We start from the raw sequence: 19,952 nt of genomic DNA, 5'->3' as shown, positions 1-19,952 counted from the left end.
ACACATGGTATTTCTCACTCCGAGAAATTATTAACTTGCCCGCACAGAAATGTCTAAGGGCTATATTTTACAAACGTGTCACACAACGTTGCTGTCTGTGCGCTCATTCAGCTCAGATAGCTGCTGTTCAGTTACTAACCTATCGGCCAACCAGAAAATAGGATTTCTCAAACAATCAGGAAATAGTTTTGTTTTGATGTGGGTCCGCAACGTGGAGACTGCTGGTCCGCGGAATCGTGAAGTGAAATTAGGCCCGGTGCTGATAATTTGCTGCGCAGTTGATCAAGATACCGCGGACCGACAAAAAAAGAAAACAAACGTTTCTGCTATCGATGTCATTAAACATGGAGCCATACAATAAAGTGGTGGTATGAGCGTTCATTCAATGCAGGCGTCTGCGCGAGAGAAACTGAAACTAATCGATAACGTTGGTATCAAAGCTCCGCTTCAACCTGTTGAATGCTATTTAATTGTTTAACGGCACTTAACAGAACAACGTTGATTTTTGGAACTTCCATAGAAACAGAGCAGAGACTGTATAATACACTGTATAGCACTGAGTATTGTATAGTCAAATTTGAATATAACGTGGCCGAAAGCTATTGTAGCCGTCTTTCTGTTAAAGATCAACAGCTCAGTGATATACGCCTGCTCGCCAAAAAAGCTGGAATTGTGTTTCCTGAATCCTTACATTCAGGCATTCAAAATAAACTTCATTAAAAAACATGTATTTTTTTTCTCCATTTCCTACCAATGTATGATGCTTGCATGAGGGAAACATCCCAAAACAATAGCACCCATATAATTGTTGCTGTTTTAAGAAGTATTTCTTTTCTTATGCAAGCATCATGCAACCATGCAAAAGCAATGAAACTAATTATATCTTACATTAGTAAAGCAGTCCTCTGATGTGCATGTCACAAAACATTTAAGTGAAAGTGCATGTATAACAATATAGGCATAATAATGATTGTGATAATGATAATGACAATTTGATTTGGAGGGAGTGGGGTTGGGTACGTGTACAGTAGATGAGCCCTATGACCCCAAAGTCTGCCATGACTGGGCCTCAGGTCAAAGAAGTTTGAGAAAGGCTGGTTTACATAACCTGTATCAGATTGAGGTTTGCAGTGATGCGCCTGAAGGCACGGGTTGAGGACCCAGTCAGTTACGTCACAATATGCACATTTGTTTAAATTCATACCTACGTAATCACCATGACCAAAATTGTACTTTTTTTTTTTACTTTGAATCTTGGGGGGAAAAAATATTGACCTACCTACCGACCCATTTTTTTAATTTTTTTTGGCTGTTACTGCAAACAAGACTATTTTTAAGGATGGCCTCATGACTGTGAAAATGGCTGACATTGAACCACAGTGCTTTATATGGGAGCCCCCAGTATCAGTCATCAAGGCATCAAAATTTGCCACAAACACTTACAACACACATCACTCATAAACACACACACACACACACACACACACGGACAGAACCACCACTGTTCAAGAGACCATTTTGGGGCTAAATGTGCTCATTTGGTTGTTTTCTGTTTGTTTAGAGCAGAATGAGCCACTGATGTTCAAAGGGCCCATTTGGGTGAAATTATTATTATAATTTATGTTATTATTATTTACTATAGGGTTCTAGAATAAATAAAACAGTGTGTTTGAAATAATGGAATTTGTGCTCTCTCATGAAGCATGGGGAGGGGGGGGGCCTGCTGTACGAGTCATATCATCAATCATTAACCTAGAAATACTTCTTCGTACATTTAATGAATATTTTGTGTAATAATTCACAGCAAACTGAATATGGTGGTCCAAGAGCAGACCATGCACCAGCCCATGCATTAGGATGGCAGTCAGATACGAAGCACTGCACAATGTTGTTAACGTTAACCGCTTTCACACACACACACACACACACGATATAAAATACACGATGGTAAAAATAACATTCAATACCAAAACACTATTATTTGCACGATTACTCCTGAAATAACTGCTATTAACTGCACATTCACTATATAAAAATCACTGTTTAGAGGAAAGGGTTCGCGTGCTGTCGCCGGTTGGAAATGATTTCGCGCTGGTTCGTGCTGCTTATATATTATTCAGTGAGGCCCGGTGGTTTATGGGATGAGTAGTTCCTTCGCTCGGAAATGAAAATATGTACACAGTCTTGTACCTTTGACTTTTTTTGGACTTTCTCTTCGTTTTTTCACTCGAAATGATATGTTGTATGCTTATGAGTTACTCCGTAGCTGATTAGCCTAAGACATGCTCTAAAACTCTTTAGATACGGATTTTTCCAAAACGTCAATGGGAGAAATGAATGGGAAATGTACTTCCGGAAACTAAGCTCTCTTGGAGGAGGGGCGGGACTGTGATGCTCTAGAACTATAGCTGCAGCAGCAGTCTGGCCTCCGAAACGCTCTGAAACCACAGCTTGCCGTAAACAAAAATGGCGACAGCAGACCCTGGACCTTCGAATGACGGCGGACCAGCTAGCAGAGGATTCCAGTCTGGTGAAAAGAGTAACGAGCGAGATGGCCCAAGCGAGACCGGTGGAGAAGGTGAACGCGAGCGAGACCGGGCTACGTTCGAATGTAATATTTGTTTGGATACAGCAAGAGACGCGGTCATCAGTTTGTGTGGCCATCTATTCTGGTATGTCTTGTAACGTTAGCTGGGTTAGCAAGCTAATGCTATACCAAATATCATTCACTCTGCTTCTCCGTGATTTGCGTGCCACTGTATTGTACACGAAGAGCGTTTATTAATAACGTTACAGTTCTGGTGGATGCGAACTGCCGTGCAGCTAATGCATAACTACGTAAAAGTGTATGTTTGTAGCTTATGGTGTGTCTCTCGATTGGCTAACGTTAACTACGTTAAGGTTATACATGATGATCAAACAACATTGAGGCTATCTTAACTCTTAGCAATAAATGATCATGTTTCTTGGTTGCTTTTGGCACTGCTGGCGAAAATTAAAATGTAAGTTCCAAGTGGAAATAGAAATGCTTGTTCCTGGTTAGCTATCTAACGTCACCACCAATCGTGGAATGTTGAGCGCTAGTAGCTTGTTCAGATCATTAATGCTCACCCTAAAACGTCAGCTGTTGCACCTTACATTAGCTTGCCTCCTAGCTACATGTTCATCCCACCCTTACTCTGCAACATCAATGAACCATGATTGTGTTCTTGTTCAGTGTCATATTTGCACGTACATTTTTTACACAAACATACGGGTATTTGAGGGTGTTTTTGAGAGGTAACCAGGTACGCTATGCTGTTGGAGGTGCAAACAAACGCTGCATCGCTATTGAGATCACATAGGAAGAGCTGGCTCAAGGGTTATACAAGTATTTTGTCGTGTGTAGTTGTATAATGAAGCCATAGTTTTTATAGCTATCCATGTGTGTTCACTTCTCTCCTTGGCTATCAGTGTCTCCCCTGTATAAATAGGCTAGAACTAGTTGGTAAGGATTTTCATATCCAACACTATCTAACTGCCTTTTCCAAGTATGTAGCTATATTACTGAAACATTGTGTGAAAAGCATAGGCTACCAGAGACACTAGGGAAATATCTATAGGCCTGTCATGCAGCTGGTATCATAGGTTAGGCTATTACAGGGCTCAAATCAAGCGCATTGTTTTAAACAGTTAGCCTTGATATCTAATGAGTCATCATAATACCCATAATACTTAGATGTTTGCACACTTCATCATATTATGTATGCCCAATGTTGTCCGTGTTCTGGAGAAGCAATTCCACTATTTCAATGGCTATGTCAAGGCAAACTACAACTAAATAGACCGGTTTCATTCTTGTAGGTAAAGTAGCATACACATGGGATCATTAAAAAAAAATCATGAAACATAAACATGTCTCCTCTCTCTCTCTCTTTGTATGTCTCTCTGTGTGTAGCTGGCCCTGTTTGCACCAGGTAAGCCCATATGTTTTCCTGTAGTTATGTAAGTCTCCATGTGATTGGTCAGTCTCTAGATCTGGATTAAAGTGCCATAAGGTGATTGTGTACTTGAGGGATTGTTCATTCACACAGTTGACTTGACAGCCTACACACAGTGGTTTGCCTCATATACATGTAGGCTGAACATAAGATGAAAACACTTTGGTTAACTGTTGGACTAAACCCGCAGAGGATAAACAAAAAACAAAGATTAAAGTACCGGTGCATTTGGAGTAGCCTACTGCTATCTTGTGGGAGATACCACACCAACTGTAATGTTTGGGGCAAATAATGAAGTAGTGACCTTGCAGACAGGTAGAGGGCCTTTACATGGTTTATGAGGACAAGCAGTTTCAGAGGTGTCTTTAACAGTTGGGTAGAGCTGTTCTTTCATTTATTTTACCATTTTTTCTCTTGTATGGCATCTATACATTAAATCAATTGGTTGTACTGTTCTTGGTTGTAAGGATAATGGTATTATTGTCTACAACAACTTTTGTGTTTATACTGTTTACTTTTTTGGGAAAAAGTTAGAATGTGTTCCTGTTTGAAGCATAAGCTCTCTTGAATCTGTGAGTGAACGTTTACATGATTGACATATGTAATGCTGCCCTGTTACCTTAGTACCTGGCGTCGGCCTTTGCATACACAGTGACACATACTTTTCTGTGGTGTAGGATTTGATGTGTGGTCTTGTTGACTCTCCGAAGGCCACTAATGGCTAGGGAATACCCCATGGCTGTACCATTTTCTATCTGTATGTGTTTCTGAGTTTCCCATTTCTGCAATTCCAGTGGCTAGAGACCAGACCCAGCAGACAGCAGTGTCCTGTGTGTAAGGCTGGCATCAGCAGAGACAAAGTCATCCCCCTCTATGGCCGTGGAAGCAGCAGCCAAGAGGACCCCAGGTACATATTCAGGCTTCTGTTGAGCGGGAGAGCGCTCTGCTGTGTAGTGTGTCTTCTCAGTCCCATGTGAATGTGCTTGTGTATTGCAGGTTAAAAACCCCACCTCGACCTCAAGGCCAGAGACCTGAGCCAGAGAGTAGAGGGGTGAGCATTCACAATTCTGTCTGTACACACTGGAGACCAAACAGAACTTCAGCTATTTGAAAGGAGCTAATTTAGCCCTTCTGTGCCGTAGCCTTTCCAGGGTTTTGGGGACACCGGTTTCCACATGTCGTTTGGCATAGGAGCGTTTCCCTTCGGTTTCTTCACCACAGTCTTCAACACCAATGACCCTTTCCACAGAGCAGGTACACACTCCCCAGTGACCCTATTGCACGTAGGTGCACTGCATACTCACCCACTGATCTGATCTAAGCATCTACAAGCTTTTATTTGAAGGCTTTCTGCCTGGTCATTCACTCATCCTGACATACAATGTAAGTTACATTTCTGAAGACTTATTCTAACATGTATAGATTTCTAACTGAAGTCCCTCTTGATTTTCCTGCCCTTCAGATTATGTGGGTGATCACCAAGGCAACGGGAACCCCAATAATGGGAACAACTGGCAAGACTCTCTCTTCCTATTTCTGGCCATCTTTTTCTTCTTCTGGATGCTGAGTGTGTAAGCGAGACCGCTGCAGCAGAGAGACTGAAAGTGGGTGAGGAGAGAGACAGGGAGATGGGTGAGGCTGGGGATTGGGATAGACACACACCACACACCACACACACACACACACACACACACACACACACACAAAAGAGCAGTGGAGTGTTAGGTATACAAATTGTACTCATTGGGAGACTACTAATAGCTACACATAATAGGCCAGCACTGTATGAGAGTGCAGTGTGCAATGACACACAACCTAGTGGTGAATAAGCACTTGTGTCTGTCCATCTCTACCTCCCTCTGTCCTCTCTTGCTGGCCTCATCCCTTACCTGATCCATATGTGCACACACACTCATGAAGTGGGACCTGGCCAGATAGGCCACGGCACAGCTGGCTACTGGAGTGCCATTGGCTATGTGAATGCTGTCCGTATCGAAAATTGAGTAGATATTGATAATTGAGTCAGTATTTCAGAGATGATCAGTTAGGTTTGATTGATAGCTAGTGGTGCATCTGCCCAAGGTACACTGTTGTAGATTTTAGACCGAAGTATTACAAGTGGAGTGATACACACTGCCATGAGAAGTGCAATTTCTTCTCAGTTTGGTAGACTTTGCTCAAGAAGCCCTCTGAGGAAGTGAACTGGAGAAGGCTGAACGACAATTTGTTCACTAGAATAAGTCTCTCCTATAATATTATTTGCTTGATTCATACCAAAGAAGTGATTTTTAACTCAAAGATTTGCACAAGGACATGTAGTTTACAGTAAGATTAAAAATAAAGTAAATTCTGGTTTCATAAATACTAACTAGATATGACATATCTTCCTTAAATCGTCATTAAATATAGCAGTATACAAGCCACCGTATCATTGTGCGATGTCCTGATAATTCATTTATAATGGAACCTTTGGTGTACTGTTATGCATCTGAAAGCTTTTGGTGTAAAGTAACTAATTTGAGGTCTAAATAGTCTAGCAGGAACAGTAATAATGGAATCTTGTATTCAGAGAGAGCTCAATCTTTTTCCTGGTCAACATAGTGACAGGATTATACCAGAGTATAGGACTTCTATACTTCTTGGTTATACTATAATACGCAGCACAGTGAGGACACACATGGAAGTGCTAGTGTCTTCACTGCAAAATCCTGCGACACTTGAGGTAGACCTGACAGATGTGACTGACCATCAGAACTCAAGAGGTACTGTGAGTGGCTAAACGAGTAAAGTGTTAGTAGCTTGGGGGGAGTGTGTGAGTGTGTATGTGTGTAATTATTCCTTTACCACATTTTTATTCCAGCAACAATAATTTCTTGCCCCAAACTATTTTGAATCCTTTTGACATGCAGGTGTAGCACAGAACAGGTGTGTTATTCTCCATAGTGTTAAGATGGTTAATGTCCATGCACAGCCCCAACCCGTAGAGATGCACCAAATGTACATGTTGCTCCAGAAGCACACCAACTTCCCTGGTATGAACATTTGGACATGGTGATGTGTCTGTCCCTCTTGTATCAATGGCTATTCTCAGTCTTGAAGTCTTGTCTGTTTGTGTGTGTATATGTGTGTGTACATATCTGTGTATATATGAGTATGACTTGCTGATTTTAAACATGTCACCACTGGCCATTACCATGCAAGGTGGGGCATAAAGTTGTGCAGAAATTTTAGTTCTTAATTGTACATGGAATATACAATGGGTTGACTTCCTACTTGGCCTACCAGACAGTACGGAGACTTTAATTGGATGATAAGACCTATGTAAACCAGTGAGTCAACTGGGATAAGTCACTCATTAAGTCTGTATGGGCAAAACTGTTCCTCAATAAAATTGTCAGGTAGATACATGGCTCAATTGAATCAGTATAATAACTGCTTTTCATCAGGTAGTCATGGCAATTGACAAATTGGGATTGGTTTTATTTTATTTTTTTGCATATCACTGTCTAGTTCAATGACTCATTTGTATTATACTTTGACACCAAGAACAGGAAGATGACCTTTGTACCACAAGTCTTTTTCTTAAGGTATAAGGAGTCTTGATAGAGATTTTAAATAACCTTAAAATGAGGACTGTTTTCTGTCAGTAAATAAATGTTTAATACAGCTGATTAGTGTGTATTATTTGCTTGTGTTTCTGAAGTCATGAAAACAACTCAAGACTGGCACTATCTAGCCTTAAATATTCAAAGATGTGTTTCCTGGTCAGTATGGTCTCGGTGATGTACATTTATATTACATGTATTCGTTTAGCTACAGTGCAGAGGAGACTAATGCTGCATCAATCAATACTATTACTAGAGAATGAGTGCAGAGGTCATAACTGATGTATCCCTCAGTTCTGAGATTCACAGCGTGGTGATTGGTGAGGTCATCACAACTAAGTGAATGCAAGTAAACGCGAGCAAAGAAAGTAAGCTCGCCTAGATCTTGTTCGTCATATATCAACAGTAGGCTATTCTTTTAGATGCATATATTTTGGGTAATTTTAAGTAGACACCTGGACTGTTTTGGGGAAAAGAGTTTGACTTAATTAATGGCTAATTGCTTCAAAAAGGGTTTAAACTGGCTACAGCATTGCTTTTTGTCAGGTCCATATATCTGTAAAACTGCCTTGTTAAAAGAGAAACTGTAATAGAACTGGAAACCCTGTTTTAATTACTTACGGTGAACAACACAGGGTTTGAACTGGCTACTCCCTTGATCTGGCTTTTTGAGGCCCATGCCATCTACAAGGCTAATGAGCTGGAACAGAACTCAAAACCTAGCATGTAACTTTCTTTAAATAAATTAGACAATAAGTAGTGCAGGTTTGGAATAGGGATTTTTAAAAAAAAAATATAGAGAGGGAAGTATAATGTGCTGGATCTTGTTGTGTGGTTCTAAATAGATATGTCAACTGTGTAATACCATTGATGTGTAATACTTGGAAACTTGTGACTTCAGAACCTGTTCCACAACAAACAAAGTGCTTGTGTTGTGTGTCAGATGACACCAGTCAGAAAGAATTGTTATCGGTTCTATGCTGGGACAGGTTGCCATCTTCAACAACAAGGAAGTAGAATTAGTGATGTATAACATGACATTTCACTTCTAATTTTTGTAGGATAGGTGCATACTACATTGTTTATCACAGTGTTCCAACAGAAGGATGTTGAACTGTATCATTGTTTTATTCAGATAAATATAAACATTTCATTGCAAAGACTAAAAACATAAAAATTCTGTATAAATGAAATCATTTACAATGTTTTGGCCCACTCACTGCTAGTGAGTGTGTTTTCAACAGACATCCAACATAAAATCAAAACAATCTACTTTTGGTAAAATAATAAATTATGATTCAAAATCTATCTGAATTTTGAATCCTGTACATTTGGGGCTTTTTATTTTATAGAAAGGGAAATTCAACTGGATAGCAAACTGGTATCCGCTATTCTATTATATACACATATAATGCGTATAATTAAATAAACAGTAAAACAGGTAGTCTGTATTCATTTAGACTACACATCTTAAGGCCCATTATTTTGGAAGATAAAAAAAAAAAGTTGTCCAATGATATGTGTCTATGGTGTCAGTCAGACAATGTTTTAACTTAAATGGTGTAGACCATCTGGACCACGATTTGAATCCCAAAGAAAGAAGAAAAGTGCAAAATAGAAGGAATTTGTGCGCATTGTAAACATCAGGTTGGAGAGAGGGGGGCATGAACATCATTTGCATCAGATAGAAGGAAAAATAGAAGGAGTTTGAGCGCATTTTAAACATCAGGTTGGAGAGAGGGGGGCATGAACATCATTTGCATCAGTGAGTGCTGAACCTGATATTTACTTTTAAAAGGAGGACGACAGATGGGAATGGGAGGCCTCTGTCAATCTTCAGCATTTTTGGCCTGCTTGTTCTTTTTGTTGAGAATTTTCATCAGGTTTTTGGACATGTAGTATGGTTTCTGCATTGAGCCGTCGTTACGTTCCAAGTCCTCCACTAAGGGACACAGAGAAATAATTTTTAGACAGTGGTGTTAATATTAAGAAACACATAGTATTTAGTGATCCGTGACACTGAATGAGGTTATTTACAGCAGACTTACAGAAGCAGAGGAAGAGTGTGTCAACACACATACTGTAGACGCTGAAGAATCCCTGTGCAATCAGATAGGATCCTACCACCACCGTCTACAACAACCAAAGACAAACATACCATTATGCTAACCGCATATGATGTATGATAAAGCAAGCTGGTTGTTACTATGGTGTGCCAGGTAACTGAGACAACAAACAAAAGCTGAAAGTAAAAAAAAAAAAGTCATATATTACAATGATACACACGTAATGGACCCATTTCTGCACTGTTATGGCAGACACCTTAAATGTCTGGGCTGGGTGGCACAAGTACAGACACATTATGGGCCCTAATTTAAATAGCAGGCAAAGAGCGAAATCTGTCAATAACCAAAAGGTCTTGTGCATGAATTATAGCTACTTTGTGGCATATGGGAATATTGATCTGATCAATGTTTGCGCTTAAGGTCTTGCCCAATGTCCATAATGGTAATTTGCAAATTGATTTAACTTAGTTAAATTAGCTCTAGGTAGGACTTGAGATTGCCCACGATTCAAATCCTGTGTGTTTTCCACATTCAAGTAAAAATAAAACTAAATACATTGTGTCACTAACAATTATAGGCATCCAGTAGTAGTTCAGAGAGCTGGCCTGGAAAGAGCCGCCTGGGACCTCGATTCTCCCCGAGAAGAAGTAGAACGCCAGCACACCTAGAGAGTAGAACATGGATTGGCTGTATGCACAAAAATGTAAGGAAAAAGCTAAAGCTGTTGGGGGGTATGACATTTGTGAGAGTTCTTACCGACTCCACCAACTACTAATAACTTTCCAAAGAATAGCAGCAGGTCTGTCACTTTATCCAGCACCACGACCCTGGAAGGCAAAAGCAAAGTGATTCAGAAAACATATGTGAACCTGCAATACATGCATTTTCACCAAACATCACAGCCAAGGGTGATTACACTGACCTTACAACATTCCTCAGAAGTAGCATGAAGGCATTTTTGGCTGATACACAGAAGTTTTTGCCATAAATAGCAATCTGGAAAATGCAAATAAAGTTGTATGTTAACAGTCTTTACATGAGTGGCATGAAATAGCAATGAGGGTAACCTTTAGTGGGTTAAGATATGCAATGACAATGGCCACATTGTTGACATTGTTGACTACTGTACTGAAAGTCAGTTACTGTGAGCGGTCTAAAGCATGGTGTGATGAGTCAGAGGTATTGTCCTACCATGATGTAAGCGTTCCTGTTGAGAAATTTGATGAACTTCTCAAGGCACCAGAAGCAGCACTTCAGACAGCACATCAGAAAACGTGCACAACTATTCTGAGCAGCTGTGCACACACGCACACACACACACACACACACACGGTTAATGTTGTGAAATTACAATGTGTAATGTGTAACGGCCCTGAGGAAGACACAAATGATGGTGAATTACTATGCAACAGGTGCATGATGAAGCCTGTGACCATACAGTAAATAACATCAGGATATCTCTACAATTACTCGACAAAAATTAAGTGCTCCAGCCAACATTACAACAATTTGAAAATCTCAGGGACTTCAAACAATGAGTTTGAAGTCCCTGAGGTGTACAAAGCTCAAATGTGTCTGTCTGAGGGATGGTTATCTGGGTCTGAGAAATAGGAGGTTGATTCTGCGACATACATCTGAACTTGTGATCCAGGTACTCCAGTATGATCCTGATGACCTGCACCAGTGTAAGGATAAGAGCCCCAAACGCCAGAGAGCCAACATGGTATCTGAGAAAGCAGCAGAGAAACAGACAGTGAAAACTTCTACCACAGTACGTGCTTGTTGTCACTGAACTTTCAGTTTGAATTCAAGGTTACGTGTTACTGTGGTTACTGAGTTGGACACTTCCACCACAGTAGGTGGTTGTTGTCACTGAACTTTCAATTTGCGTTCAAGGTGACTTGTTACTGTGGTTACTGAGTTGCTGCTTGTGTCATGGAAACAGCAAGTAGGCCTACTGACAGTTCTGCTAATAAAAACCACAAACACAAAAAAAACAAAAACAAAAAAACATGTTTGAACATTATGTACAAGACAACCTTCACACTCAAACACTAAATTCACAGTTATTTACAAACAAAAAGGGTAATTTATGCTTCACTTACACAAAAAAAATTATGTTCTAAATAGTTTCTGGGTTCATTGACTTCAACATGGAATTGTTGCCGAACATTCAAAATTCCCCATGCTGAAATTGTTGCCGAACATTCAAAATTCCCCTGCTGAAAGGTGAAATGTGTTCCTGTATGACTATGACTGTAGTCCACACAGAGAAAATGACACCCTCAGAACACTCAACTCCAGCCGAAGCCTCACACTGCCCACTAGTGTCCTACTTTAGTACTGACAAAACGGCTTCTCACCGTAGAGAGCGCATGAAAGACTGCGCCAGCGGGAACGAGGGGATGTCAGATGGCTTGCTGAAGGCCCAGTAGTACGAGGCGAACGCCCCAGCCAGGGTGCACTGGCCTAGAGCGATGACAAAGTTCACACACCACAGGAAGGCAACCACATTGTAGATCTGCAGATTGAAAAGGTTGCGCTGGAAAAGGCCCTCGTCGTTGTACTTCACAAAGATGCAGCGAACTGACGGGCAGGAGTAGCTGCTGGAGTTAAATGTCTGGGAAGATGAGCGGAGGAGGAAATACAGGAATAGGTGGGGAAAAGGGAATGAGAGAATGAGAGAATTATTGCATGTCAGGTCTGGACCACTTCTCTTAATTAAACATCAAACTAACAGTTCTATTATGGCAGACATTTTCCAGTGTTCATAAACTCCATGACCTGGCAAAGAATACGATAGACACCATCCCACTACCCCACACTATGCCATGTGGAGTATGCCTCAGTCCAAAAGAGCACAAGCATATTTCAGACAGTGTACTATTCAAAGCCTTGTACCTAAAAACAGGTTTAACGATGGTAGTTAATACATTACTTGTCTTGAGAAGGTCAGGTGGAATGTGGGTGTGAACAATTTTGACTGAGTTTGACATTTATAAGCCAATCAGAAACCTTATGATGAAGTACTGTGAAGAGGTAGGAACAGATCGGCAGACATTTTATGCATAGGGTTTCATCACAGTTCCTCCACAACTAAAATCTCAATTAGCGGTCACCACGTGTACTCTTGCAACAATATGACAAAGTTATCACTACCATGTTGTTAGTTGCTTTGGTTAAAACTGTGTCAGCCAAATGTAATGTAATGTAATGTAATCATGAGCATTCAAGCATATCTGTCTCAAAATAGTGGCAACTCGCTGGAGTTAAAGTATTGTACAAGAAGAATGTACTTCTTATACAATACTGTAGGTCAGGTGAAGAGCTTCACCCGGTCACTCACCAAAGGGTCACAGGAGTCATTTCCATTCACATTTTTGCAGTCAGCTTCAGTGGAGTTGAGGGCCACTACATTGTACACCGGACCGCCAGAGGTGGCCAGATATCTGAACACGTCAGTCAAGTGAAATAACCACCAAAGTCTTCTAATAGTGATGGACATTCTAATCCACAGTGGTACAGACATAGAAACATTCAAACACACACACCTCCAAAATAAACAGAGAAATCCGTTATAACACACGCAGTATCTGAAGTGGATACAAAGCCGTGATGCCCCAGTATGACACACACACCACGAGCAGGATGAATGTGAAGATGGGGAAGAAGAGTGTAGACATCATGTAGCCCACAGCCCTGAAATGCCAAAGCACAGGTAGAAGCATGCGTCAGTGGAACAGCTGAAACACACGCCATACATAGAACAGATGATGGACCGAGCCCAACAAGCGCTTTGTTGTTGTTGTTGTTGTGATGAGAGTTGTTTACATGGAAAGAAGAAGAAAACCAAACTTGTCTCTTCATCACATCTGTATTTTAAGATTTACCAGCTAATATCCACAGACACTGCACAAACTCTTTAGCCCTATATAATGACTCGGTGATAAAATTACAAAATGCAAAACCCCTAAGACTAAATACTATGGAGCCCCTGAGGACATGAGCAAAACAATGCTCCTGGTGCACTCACCGCCACCTCACACTAAGTCCAAATCTAGTGTTTTGTTACTCTATTATAACAATAAGAATTCACTATAAACATCTACCCACAACAAAGACTGCATATTCCTTACAATATTTCTAACCCTTTTATAGTTATTCTTAAATGTAGTCAGGGGTGTAGTGGTAAAATAAGAGGTGGGTAAACTATGAATTCTGTGATCTCAGTGACTGCGCCATGCGGTATCAGATTTTTTTAAAAAGACATTCAGAACATGTTTGATGATGGAGGTTACTGTCCAATGTTTATAACAATACCAGTGGTATTAAATGGTTCCTAGAGTGTTGATATTGTGTTGTGTACATATTGTGAATGTGAATAATACAGTGTGATTTTTTTTATGTTAAAAGTTGCAATTGATAAATAATCTTTTTTGAGAGGTGGATAAACTCTATTTCGGAAATTTCAGAGGTGGATAAACTGTGTTTACTTGCGTTTAGCCTCCACTACATCCCTGACTGTAGTGGAATAGTGTATATCAGACATGAGATCAGTGTTCTGGTAGTGCCCTCTTACTTGCTGGACTCCTTGATTAAGGCAATGGCAATGAAGATCCGAGTCCGTAGGAAGATGAGAGTCAGAAGAATTATCCCCTCAATTACACTCAGGATGATCACTGAAACATACACAGAGAGAAAGAGAGTGTGTGTGAGTAGCTCTGGAAAAAAAAATAAGAGACCACTGTACATTTTTCTGATGTCATCCTACAGTTGCTGAGTGACATTGGAATGAGTTGATTGTCATATTCAAATTGGCAGTGGTCTCTTAATTTTGAATATGACCGTCAACTCATTTGAGCAACCGTAGGACGACATCAGAAAAATTGGTCTCTTAATATATAGGCCCTATATAAACACACACACACACACACACACACACACACACACACTATAATACCACATAATAATATATTTTGGGGGGAAATTTAATAAATGTAAAAGTATACATTTTATACAATCTAGACGTTCAACAACAGTATCTCAAGTGAAACAAGGACAATGGATGAACTGGCATGGTGTTCAGAAGAGGGAGATCAGCTAGAGAGAGCTTTGGGCCATGGATGCTAACTGCATTACATTCAGAACCTCAGTCAATGGGTTGGTGAAGGCAGAGACTATGTATAGACATATAAAAGCATATTCTGTCTGGTCATAAAACTTGCCTGATCCAGTGTCGGTACACCGAGAGACAATCAGGTTTTAAAGTCCCTGGCGTGTTTGCTTGAGAGCAAGACAGCCGAGGTTAACTCTTTCCTGTCAAATGACAGAGGCAGTAGGATTTCATTTGAAAAGTGGCCATCGGGCCCAATACCCTACAAGCAGTACAGGATTGGGAACACCTGGCCATCGGGCCCAATACCGTACAAGCAGTACAGGATTGGGAACACCTGGCCATCGGGCCCAATACCCTACAAGCAATACAGGATTGGGAACACCTGGAGGATGCCAGAAGGCAACTGCAAGTTCCACAGTATATTGTTGTGACTGCCTTGAGACCAGACATGGTATTGTATTCAGAGAGTGAGCGCGTTTACGCATCCTCTAACTATTCCCTCTGATGGTGTGATGGAGGAAACCTTTAAAAGCAAGAAGTCAAAGTATGTAGAACTGGTACTGGGAATGTGGCTGGCAGGCACACACAACAGCAGTGAAGAGCTAGAGGCTTTATAGCAGGCACACACAACAGCAGTGAAGAGCTAGAGGCTTTATAGCAGGCACACACTACAGCAGTGAAGAGCTAGAGGCTTTATAGCAGGCACACACTACAGCAGTAAAGAGCTAGAGGCTTTATAGCAGAGTCAGCCACGGCACATTTGCAACTGCGGTCAGCCAGCTGTGCATTGGCTTGGTTGTTGATTGGCAGGAGATCCTTCCTACAGCACAAGGAATTGAACAGCTCTCCTGTGTATATCTGAAATTATGTTTTCACTGACTTATTTTAATCAACTCTTCATGTTTGCAACTCAAAGGCAGTGCATTAAAGTGGCGAACTCACAAAATGCCAGCCAAGTGTCTCTGACTTGTAGGTAGACTTGAACATCTGTGGTGAAGCCAATGTCCTGAAAGGTGGCTTGACTGTTCTTCAATCCATCATACTCTCTCCAGCAATACCAAATACCTGTAGGGGAAAAAAAAACGTTTCTTTCTGCGGTCCAAAACCCAAGTTGTCAAGAGTCTAGACACCACATATGAATTACACATCCTTGGGCCGTGGGATGTGAGTGGGTATGTTTAGAACTGGGTTTGACATTTCCAAACCAATAAAATGCCTAACAAAACAAGAACTCAAAGTCAGTTGACTGGTAATTCAAAATTAAATGTGCAATGGTTCTCTTATCAAGCTTAGTAAGAGGGAAGCTTTTAAAAAGAGAGGTTGTTAGTTTGGCCTTGCGCAAGCTATATGTTGCCGTTCATGCTTGTATCTCAAATTGACATCTGGAATCCAACCACACTCTGACCTTAGTAAAATGCTTTTCTTGTCAGTCAAGTACTTTGTGGGCTGGCTTGTCTGCACTACTACAGACTCGGTATCACTATTTGCTCAGTGCTGTGTCAACTGCACTACCATATTCAACCAATTAACCTTGGTAAATGTTTAACTCATTGGACATGTTTCAGCCGTCATACTGATACTGTATGAATGCTGGTATGTGATTCTGAATGACTTGCTTCCTTGTAAAGATGACGTACTTATACATTCTGTAAGTTAACTCTTCTTACCAAAGGCGCCAACACCCAGAAGTCCAATGATGAGCCCCCAGATTATTATGGGAGCCAAGAAGCGCAGGAGCAGGAGGAAGATCAGGCTGACCAGCATGGCTATGAATAACCCCCTATTGACATGAGAGAAGGAGCCAGGTCAAAAAGTGAATTCACAGAGTAGTGCCATTGGCTGTCTGCCAGGGGTGCTCACTAATGTTTGCATCTCATATTCAGGGTTATCCTGATCAGGAACAGGAAACACACAGACAAAAATGCTTGACTTGACCAGAAGCAAAGGATTATTTTATCTTTCTTCCTCATGTCTCTCGGAGTGACACAATCACATTATGGGAGAAACAAAACTAACCCAATATATGTTGTGGTTCAACAATTTGTAATATATTTGATTTGATTTTGCAACCTCAAATATATTTTGTTATAAGTATTTTGTTTTGGTAATGGAAAGTCTTGAGTACAAAATCTTTGGTCAAATTTGTATATTATAGTTTATTTTCATCAAGCTATTGATCATTGATATTGCATTGACATTATTGTGTATTATTGTTAGACTTGATGTTCAACAACCACCATGTCTATTATTGTTAGACATGATGTTCAACAACCACCAGAGGGAGCTGTGCAGCTACACAATATATGCGGCTCTGACACAAGCCTTCTGTCACAAGAGAACTCACTCACAGGAGGATCCATTGCCATGACGACGCAAAGTCCTCAAAGATGCGGACACCAACTTCCTTGGCGTTAAAGCTAGACACGACGTCACTAACAGGGAGTGAAAAGAAAAGGGATCAAAGCTGCAATTAACAGATGTGAGCTTAATAAATCTATAAGTAGCATCCACAACACACCTACAATTGAAATGCTCATATTTCTTCATGGCTCTTATTTCTCACACCAATATTCAAGGAATCGGTAGGAAATGTACCACTGTGGGTGCTAAGTAACCTTGATGGCACAGTGATATAAAAATTGTTGGTAAATACAGTACATGCCTGAGAACCTTTCATATCCAAAAGAGATCAACACCATTTGGTTATATAGTTTAGAGCATGGTGACTATCTTTATTGCCCCAATTAGCCTAGTTCTCAGCAGTAGACAATGATTTTTCAGCTATTTAGTGCATAAGCTCATAACAGTCACTGGCATTACATAGAAATGCCACTTTCTGCATACAATTATCATTGTCTGGCTGGTCAGGTCCTAAGTGCATAAAAACCAATGACCCACCAGTCGAGTAACAGCAGAAGTAGCATAGCAGTGCAGAGAGCACTGATAGGTGATGCATAGTTTTTACGCTCACATATGCTACTTATTTATACTTAAGCACAAGCATTTCAGAAATCTAAACACAGGCGTTACACAATGCAAGCGCATTTTAGACCAGTCATGAACATGAGCATTTCTAATAGGGAACAAAGAGAATTGTAAATGATGCTCTCTCTACTACTATACTAGTGATCGAGACACTGGAGCTTTAGGAGAAATCCCCAACCCTGCAAGCACCTACACATTAACTAACAACAGCTGGTTTGACAGGAAAACACAACACACTACTTGGCTCTGTGCTGCTATGGCAAAATCACACAGTGGAGAAGCTACAGCAAACTACACAGTGACAGTGAGCAACAAACATGCTAATAGAAGCACTATCTATGGAGGGGGTTCCACAGGAAGCATGGACACGACTACACTACGGAGTCACTCACTCATTCAGGGGCCCATCACTGGTGGCAGGAGAAAGGAGAAAGCATTTATACACCAACAAAACTCTCCAAGTGTGTGTGTGTGTATGTGTGTTTGGGGATAAGAGGTAAAATACCATCATCCATCAAAGTAAGCATTACAGTGAAAGTAAATCTGCTGTACCCAGATCCCTGCTTGAGGGTGTTCACTGTGTCATTAATGGTCATCCCAGGGATGCTGAAGTTGGTGGGAATTATGTTGAGTGACCCAAGAGAAGGCAAACACCTTCCTAAAACTGGAGAAAACCACAGGGAAACCTGATCAACAAGTAATACAAGTTACAACAAGAGCATACTTATGACAATGGAACACGGGCCAAGTGAACACAGCCCTATACAAAGCAGCTCACCTGGGGATGTAGGGGTATAGAAGAATGGACACAACTCTCTGTCCTTAATCTCCGCCACTGTCTAAGAGACAGAGATGCCATTATGCACAAAGATTTCCATATAGTGGAAAAGGAGGTGGTAAGGACAGCTAGAGGTGACTAGAACTGCCATCCCTAAACATTCTCACATTGAAAATTCTAACTGACATTAAAATTCAAGTGGTATTTCTGCAGTTTATAACTCACCAGAGTGGTAGTGGCCAGGTCAAATGATGGGACACAAAGCTCTTGCTGAAAAAAATTCTTTGCTTGTGCACCTGGGAGGTAGGCTTCTAGTGAAAGAGCCCAGAATTCTTTGGGACACTTGGCAACACAAACCTCCAAAACATAAGATATCCAAAACATAAGACAGACACACAGACAGACAGACAGACAGACAGACAGACAGACAGACAGACAGACAGAGACACACACAAACACACACCTATTACTATCCGATCCAGCACCAGGGTTAAAGAGTGCTCACACACACACAGGACAACTTTTTGAGAAATGTTGCCGGTCAATGTTAGACTATGGATATTAGGCAACACATTTTTATCTGTTGAGAACTTTAGGCTTCGGTCATGTGGTCATGTGATTGCTAAACAATAAAGCTCAAAAAGTTCCCCCATCTCCTGAACACTAAGCCTTCCGTCTTGACTCAACAATAGCCTATTGCCCTGAGGACACTTCAGCACAAATGTGGTTAGTTGACATTGTGGTGCTTTATTAAAGGAAAAGTTCAGTCTAACAACACCCTAGGGTCTATTCTTAAATGATGACGGGTGTAAACTGTCGTTGGGGATGTTAACAACATTAATCAGAGTAGCAGCAGGTCCTGGGCCACTTCGGAAGGACCAGAGCACACAAATAATTTGAACAAGCTTTAATGGTGCTAGTGACTAACGTTTCGACGCTGATAAACACACTGTTGCTCCATCAGCAACGACTGGATACAGCGAGAAAGTGTCAACAGCCATTTCATTGTTAATCAGAGTAGTTCTGAGCAAGACTTTCCCTTTAACTTAAAAAAAAAAATAGTAGTCACACAGTTGCACTGGATGGATAGCCATCTTGGTAGGACATGCGTGTGGCTCTGTGTGGAGACTGTACCTGTGTAGTGGGACACTGAAGGCCATTGAGGGCAGCTGCCATTAGGTTTGTTCCTGTGGCACACTTGAGGAGGTCAAAGTAAAAGACGTTGGGCTTCCCTCTGGTGGCGGAGGAAAGGCAGGGTCAGGGAGGGGCAGTGAGTCAGTACATCCTGGAACATGAGGCTACTCCTAATCAAATACTTAGTCTAGATTACTACAAGAGCATGAACTACTTGGTCTTGATAATACAAAATGAAAAAAAAAAAAAAAAAAAAATAATAAAAAAAAAAAAAAAAAAAATACACAA

At 40.9% G+C, this 19,952-nt stretch overlaps 2 protein-coding genes across 5 annotated transcripts in view; one reads left to right on the top strand and one right to left on the bottom strand.

The window, feature by feature from the left end:
• The first annotated feature begins 2,411 nt into the window (after positions 1-2,411).
• Positions 2,412-7,651, top strand: rnf5 (ring finger protein 5). The gene is made up of 6 exons (XM_042076811.1): positions 2,412-2,672; positions 3,938-3,956; positions 4,775-4,887; positions 4,977-5,031; positions 5,123-5,234; positions 5,443-7,651. Exons 1-6 carry the CDS (start codon positions 2,467-2,469, stop codon positions 5,553-5,555), a joined length of 618 nt encoding a protein of 205 aa, XP_041932745.1. The 5' UTR covers positions 2,412-2,466; the 3' UTR covers positions 5,556-7,651.
• The window catches only part of slc44a4 (solute carrier family 44 member 4), a 29,252-nt gene continuing 14,598 nt past the window's right edge, over positions 5,299-19,952 (bottom strand). For 3 of the 4 annotated variants that reach the window (XM_042076794.1, XM_042076795.1, XM_042076792.1), the window contains 18 exons: positions 19,665-19,764; positions 18,756-18,887; positions 18,531-18,591; positions 18,305-18,416; positions 17,116-17,199; positions 16,435-16,547; positions 15,710-15,832; positions 14,231-14,330; positions 13,258-13,350; positions 12,998-13,100; positions 12,015-12,271; positions 11,284-11,378; positions 10,843-10,946; positions 10,574-10,647; positions 10,408-10,478; positions 10,221-10,315; positions 9,634-9,718; positions 8,691-9,527 (listed from right to left, as the gene is read on the bottom strand). In XM_042076794.1, coding sequence (XP_041932728.1) covers positions 9,415-9,527; positions 9,634-9,718; positions 10,221-10,315; positions 10,408-10,478; positions 10,574-10,647; positions 10,843-10,946; positions 11,284-11,378; positions 12,015-12,271; positions 12,998-13,100; positions 13,258-13,350; positions 14,231-14,330; positions 15,710-15,832; positions 16,435-16,547; positions 17,116-17,199; positions 18,305-18,416; positions 18,531-18,591; positions 18,756-18,887; positions 19,665-19,764 — 1,915 coding nt within the window. In that variant the 3' untranslated portion in view covers positions 8,691-9,414. Of the gene's footprint in view, positions 5,619-8,690; positions 9,528-9,633; positions 9,719-10,220; positions 10,316-10,407; positions 10,479-10,573; positions 10,648-10,842; positions 10,947-11,283; positions 11,379-12,014; positions 12,272-12,997; positions 13,101-13,257; positions 13,351-14,230; positions 14,331-15,709; positions 15,833-16,434; positions 16,548-17,115; positions 17,200-18,304; positions 18,417-18,530; positions 18,592-18,755; positions 18,888-19,664; positions 19,765-19,952 lie in introns of those variants that run through there. The other variant, XM_042076793.1, reaches the window with a different exon arrangement.

The sequence above is a fragment of the Alosa sapidissima genome, chromosome 21 (genome assembly GCF_018492685.1).
Source record: "Alosa sapidissima isolate fAloSap1 chromosome 21, fAloSap1.pri, whole genome shotgun sequence".
Taxonomy (NCBI): Eukaryota; Metazoa; Chordata; class Actinopteri; order Clupeiformes; family Clupeidae; genus Alosa; species Alosa sapidissima.
The sequence above is the reverse complement of the archived record's forward strand: the minus strand, read 5'-3'. Positions and strand labels throughout refer to the sequence as shown.